This window comes from Gadus chalcogrammus, chromosome 18, assembly GCF_026213295.1.
Source record: "Gadus chalcogrammus isolate NIFS_2021 chromosome 18, NIFS_Gcha_1.0, whole genome shotgun sequence".
In the NCBI taxonomy this organism is placed as follows: Eukaryota; Metazoa; Chordata; class Actinopteri; order Gadiformes; family Gadidae; genus Gadus; species Gadus chalcogrammus.
In genome coordinates this window covers 6920562-6925561 of record NC_079429.1, presented here as the reverse complement: position 1 = coordinate 6925561, position 5000 = coordinate 6920562, and the positions used below count along the sequence as shown (strand labels likewise).

Below are 5000 nucleotides of genomic sequence, written 5' to 3'. Positions count from 1 at the left end.
AGGGGATAACTCGACACAAAAAATATTTTTATTTCAGTACTTATTAACGTTATTCGGCCTCGTCGGAAGAACATTTGCCACAAGAGGGCGCTCGCCTCTCACTTAAGCAGTAATGGCGCCCTCTAATATTAACCGTTGACGACCGTTGTAAATTAAACTCAAATGGACTTTTATATTGTTGATTTTTGTTTGTGTCTCCATAACTAGTCTTAAGATACTTAATACATTGACGTCTTTGGGGGGGGGGGGTCATACCCTGCGTATTTATCAGAGGATGTGTACACTTTTATCCCTTTTGAGTTAAGAATAATTTTTTAGAAGCGAATCGATGTGCACTTTTTACAAATCGATGTAAAACAAATTGAAAAAAATATATATACCGGGTATATATTAGTAATATAGTAATAACCAAGTAAATATATTTAATGTAAAAATAAATCTAGGAATTGATTCACACAAATCTCTGCTAGAAAATAGTATTTTAATGTTTTCTTTTATGCTTTCAAACTAGTGCAAATACATGCAAACCCAAACAGCAGTCAGTCAGTTTCCTGAACACAGATACCATGAGGATCCATAGGCTACTAGGTAGACTCAGAGAAACATTTCACCTGCACAACGAGCTGGTCGGGTGGGGGGGGGGGACCTCGTAAACTGCGTTTCTCGGGGGACAAGCGATCCACGCTGGTCATCTTTTGCAGAACTCCGAACCACATCTATTATTCACGAAATACAAACCACTCCGTCACATACCGTCGAGCTCCTCCAAAGATGTTCCGCGTGCACTCAGCCTCTCCGCTGCCCCCCGGCATTAAACATTCATCCTCCCATCGCCCTGCCGTCCTGCCAGTGGTGGTCCAGCATTTTCCAGGAATCACAGCAGTGATGGTTGATACTCAATCTGCGCATTGATTGCCTATTGGTGTGTTTAACCATAACCTCGGAGACTTACAGGTATAACGGCAGGGCTGAAAAGTGATGTGATCAGTTTTCATTTCCTGTTAATCACATTCTAGGATCCATACCTTGGCTCGGCCTTCTACGACCGCAGAGCTGTTTAGTGCAGACACAAAGACGATGATGTTACACAGGTTGTAGTGGATGTTAAAGCTGCAGCTCTGTCATTCGTTTCCATTCACACACTATCCTGTCATGTCGAATCATACTTTTCGTTTCACTTGCAGTCCAACTTGTAGTCCCATCGTTTTCCCTGACCCCCGAGCTATTCTACACAGTATCACAGTATAAGTGCAGATATAAACACATCATTACATCCTCCTGCGGCAGTGGCAGGATGGAATGTCAGAGCAATGTCTGTTCTATGGCTGAACCCCTTCTCGGATACCCTCTGGACCCCTCCTCAGAAACACACATTCTGAACCCCTCCCCAGACACACACAACCTTGACCCCTCCTTAGACGCATGTCTCGAACCTCATGATTGATTGATAGAGGGCGGGGGGGGGGGGGGGGGGGAAAGAATGAAACACTACACTGGGAGGATCTGACCAACTCTTATAAGATGGGGTTGAACCCCAAAACGTCCACCCCCTCTCCCCCTCAAGTCCGGTTGGCTTCCATCCTCCACAGGGGGTACTGTTGGGGCAGTTCAGTCCACGGTGCCCCCACCGGCTTTCATTTCTGTCCTGAGGCCATCCAACCCGTTACCAATGAGACCATCCCCTCACAGGAGGAGTCGGCTCACTGCCAGCCAAAGTCCTGGCCCACCATGCGGTAGAAGCGCTGGTTGTGCGGCCGGTAGAAGTCCCGGAGCCGGCGGACCACGGCGGGGCGGATGGAGGCGTGCGTGCGGCCCTTGGTCTTGCCCAGGCAGTGGGGCTTGCTGCTGCCCTCGGGCTTCTTCAGGCAGGGGAAGCCCTTGGTCTTGTTGAAGTAGAAGTGCTTGTCGGTCACGATGCGCTGGAGGCCCAGGAAGTCCTGCACCCGGGCCAGCTCGCCGGCCGGGTCGGAGATCAGCGTCTCCCCGCTGACCAGGTGGATCTGGTGCCGGGGGAACCAGGCCAGCCAGCGCTCCAGGTGCTGTGCGTACAGGCCGATCCACAGCGGGCTCCACTGGGAGTCGATCTGACCTGGGGGGGGGCCGACAGAACCACCGTCAGGACCTGCCTATGTCTGTATCATAATGCGGCCTCCATACATACACCGGTAAGATGAACGCATGCTTCCCAATGCAGGGTTCACCAATCAATATAGCATTACCGCTCATTATACTGTTAAACTGTATAAAACCGTTCAATATATTGGAATCTTTCATCCATTCTAATACCAATGTTCCAATAATAATAATTTATATGAAATAACATAGGCATAGAATAGTACTGCGCTTTAAATTATCATTCAAATCATCAAAGGGAGCGTGCTTATTTGATTATTGATGATACAGTACTGATCGGGACTTTGCGTATCAAAACACATTGTCATGACAACGTGTGTTCCAACCTGTGGTGCGGTTCTTGAAGACGAGGCCTTCGAAGGGGGGGATGTTGGGGGTCTTGGAGATGATCTGGGTGTAGTCGGATATGGCCCGGGTCACGGGGTCGCGGACCACCACGATCAGCTTCACGCCCCGGGACATGGCGTGCACCCGCTCCGGCGCCTCGGCGCTGACGAAGTAGCGCGGCGTCTTCTCCATGACGATCTGTCCCTCCAGGGCCTTGGGCATCATGCTCCTGCAGGGACAGAGGTGAGCCGTCGGATGATTAAACCCAGGCAGAGAACGTGGTGTAGCTACCAACAGTAAGAGCACCGCCACAGTCAGGGAAGGTACGTGGTACGCAGGAAGGATGCATGAATGTGAGGCGTAGAAGAGCTTCTTTAGAACAAACAATTAGATAAGAATACGTACTCCCCCCGTAACGTTCACGAAGGGGCACTATATCATCTTGGACTATAAAATTAAAAAGTTCAACAAAGTTTTGGTTCGTTCAAAGTAGTTAGTTATGTGGAATGTGTGTGTGTTAGTGTGTTTAAGTGTGTAAGTGTGTATCTGAGTGAGCGTGTGTGTGAGTGAGTTGGAGTGCGTGTGTGTGTGTGTGAAAGTATCTGTGTTTGTGTGTGTGTGTGTGTGTGTGTGTGTGTGTGTGTGTGTGTGTGTGTGAGAGTGTATGTCTGTGTGTGTGTGTGTGTGTGTGTGAGAGAGAGGGAGAAAGGGGATCCATTTGTCCTCTAATGGCCAGCCTCCAGGTATTTCTACATTGTCATTAGTAAACGTCTGCGGCGTACCTGCGGCTGAATTGATTGCAAAACCCCCCCGCAAACATAACATGGATAATTTGGGCACACACACACACACAAAGACCCCACACGGACACAGAAACCCAGACACGCATGCAAACAGGTACACAACAGAGGCCATTCAGTCACTGTCAGATGAGTCCAATAAACGGTAGACCTTCAATGTGGGAAATCTATAAAGGACTACAGGGCTACAGACCACCAACACAAAGTGTGTGTGTGTGTGGGGGGGGGGGTTATTGTCTCCAACATAAACAGATGAGTCATTAGTTAGATCTCTATTATGCTCTATTATTCTCCATCACCACCCCCCCCCACACACACACACACACACACACACACACACACACACACACACACACACACAAACACTCTGCTGCTCCACCAGATGCCCAACAGACGGCCTTCATTCTGGGATGATTGTTCCTGCACCTCCCTGATGGAGCGGCTCAGCTTACACCTGCCAGCACACCTGAGTCACCATCTCACACACACACACACACACACACACACACACACACACACACACACACACCGGACACACACACACACACACAAGCAATAAGTTGAATGTATCTCTTCCTCGATATGCCAACATTGACTACTACTCCCTTAACTGAGACTCCACCCCCCCAAGTTGGCCCTAGTGGACAAAACAAACACAGTGACAACGAGTCTGACCGCAGTATTGGACCCTGCAGTCTCGTCATGATTCTGTCTTCTATCGCGACATTTCTGGGGGCTCTAGTAGCTCAGGGTGGAGCAGGTCGTCTGGCAACGGGACGGTTGCCAGTTTGAACCCCGGCTCCTCCTAGCCAAGTGTGGAAGAGTCCATGAGCAAGGCATTAAACCCAAACTGCTCCTGATGAGCTAGCTGTTCCCTTGCATGACGGACACCGGCGATGGTGAATGAATGTGTGCATGAATGGGTGATTGTGATGCACTAATTGTAAAGGGCTTTATTAATGCAGTCCATCCAGGGGACAAGACAAACAGAAAGACGAGACAGAACAGACGGACATCCTGCTGAGAATGTCCTCGGGTGGAAAGCTCTGTTTCCTCTGCTAGCTGCAACATGAGCCCCCCGTCAATGCCCGTACACACACGCGCGCACACAATCCAATACACACACGCACACTGCTTCACGGACACGCACACGCAGACACAGTGATCTCATCTGATGTGTGAGCAGCACTTAGTCTCAGGACTTCCCTTTTAACGCTGATACCACCGCAGAAGAGACAGACTGTCTGTAACGTACACAGGCACACGGAAACGCACACACACTCATGCACACACACACACACACATACACACACACACACACAGTCACGCACACATACAGAGAGTCAGAACACACATGGTCACACACACATACACACACACACACGCACACACACACACACACACACACACACACACAACACAATGTGCGTTACAAAATGAACAACCAAAGACACACTCACATTACAAACCCATTACACACCTAAATTACAAAACGATCATAAATCTCTCGATCATCAAGTTCCGCCATTCACTGATGCACTTCTGGATTTCAATCTCCATTACACACACAGGCACACACACACAGACACACAGGTACACACACACACAATGTATCGGTGGGTAGAAATTCGACATGGTTAGTGTGTGGTGCACTCTCATCTAATTGTGGGCTACTCCCTGGTGTTTCCTGGGGCGATCAGTGACGGTACCTACAGAGAATAACCAGACCATATTGTACAT

General features: G+C 49.1%; 1 protein-coding gene across 1 annotated transcript in view; it reads right to left on the bottom strand.

Annotated features, from left to right (window-relative positions):
- Positions 1–1700: 1700 nt before the first annotated feature.
- Positions 1701–5000, bottom strand: part of hs3st3l (heparan sulfate (glucosamine) 3-O-sulfotransferase 3-like) — a 12269-nt gene continuing 8969 nt past the window's right edge. Inside the window, exons 2-3 of the mRNA XM_056577204.1 lie at positions 2460–2689; positions 1701–2089 (exon numbers count right to left, since the gene is read on the bottom strand). Of these exons, the coding sequence (XP_056433179.1) occupies positions 1701–2089; positions 2460–2689 (619 nt within the window). The remainder of the gene's footprint in view (positions 2090–2459; positions 2690–5000) is intronic.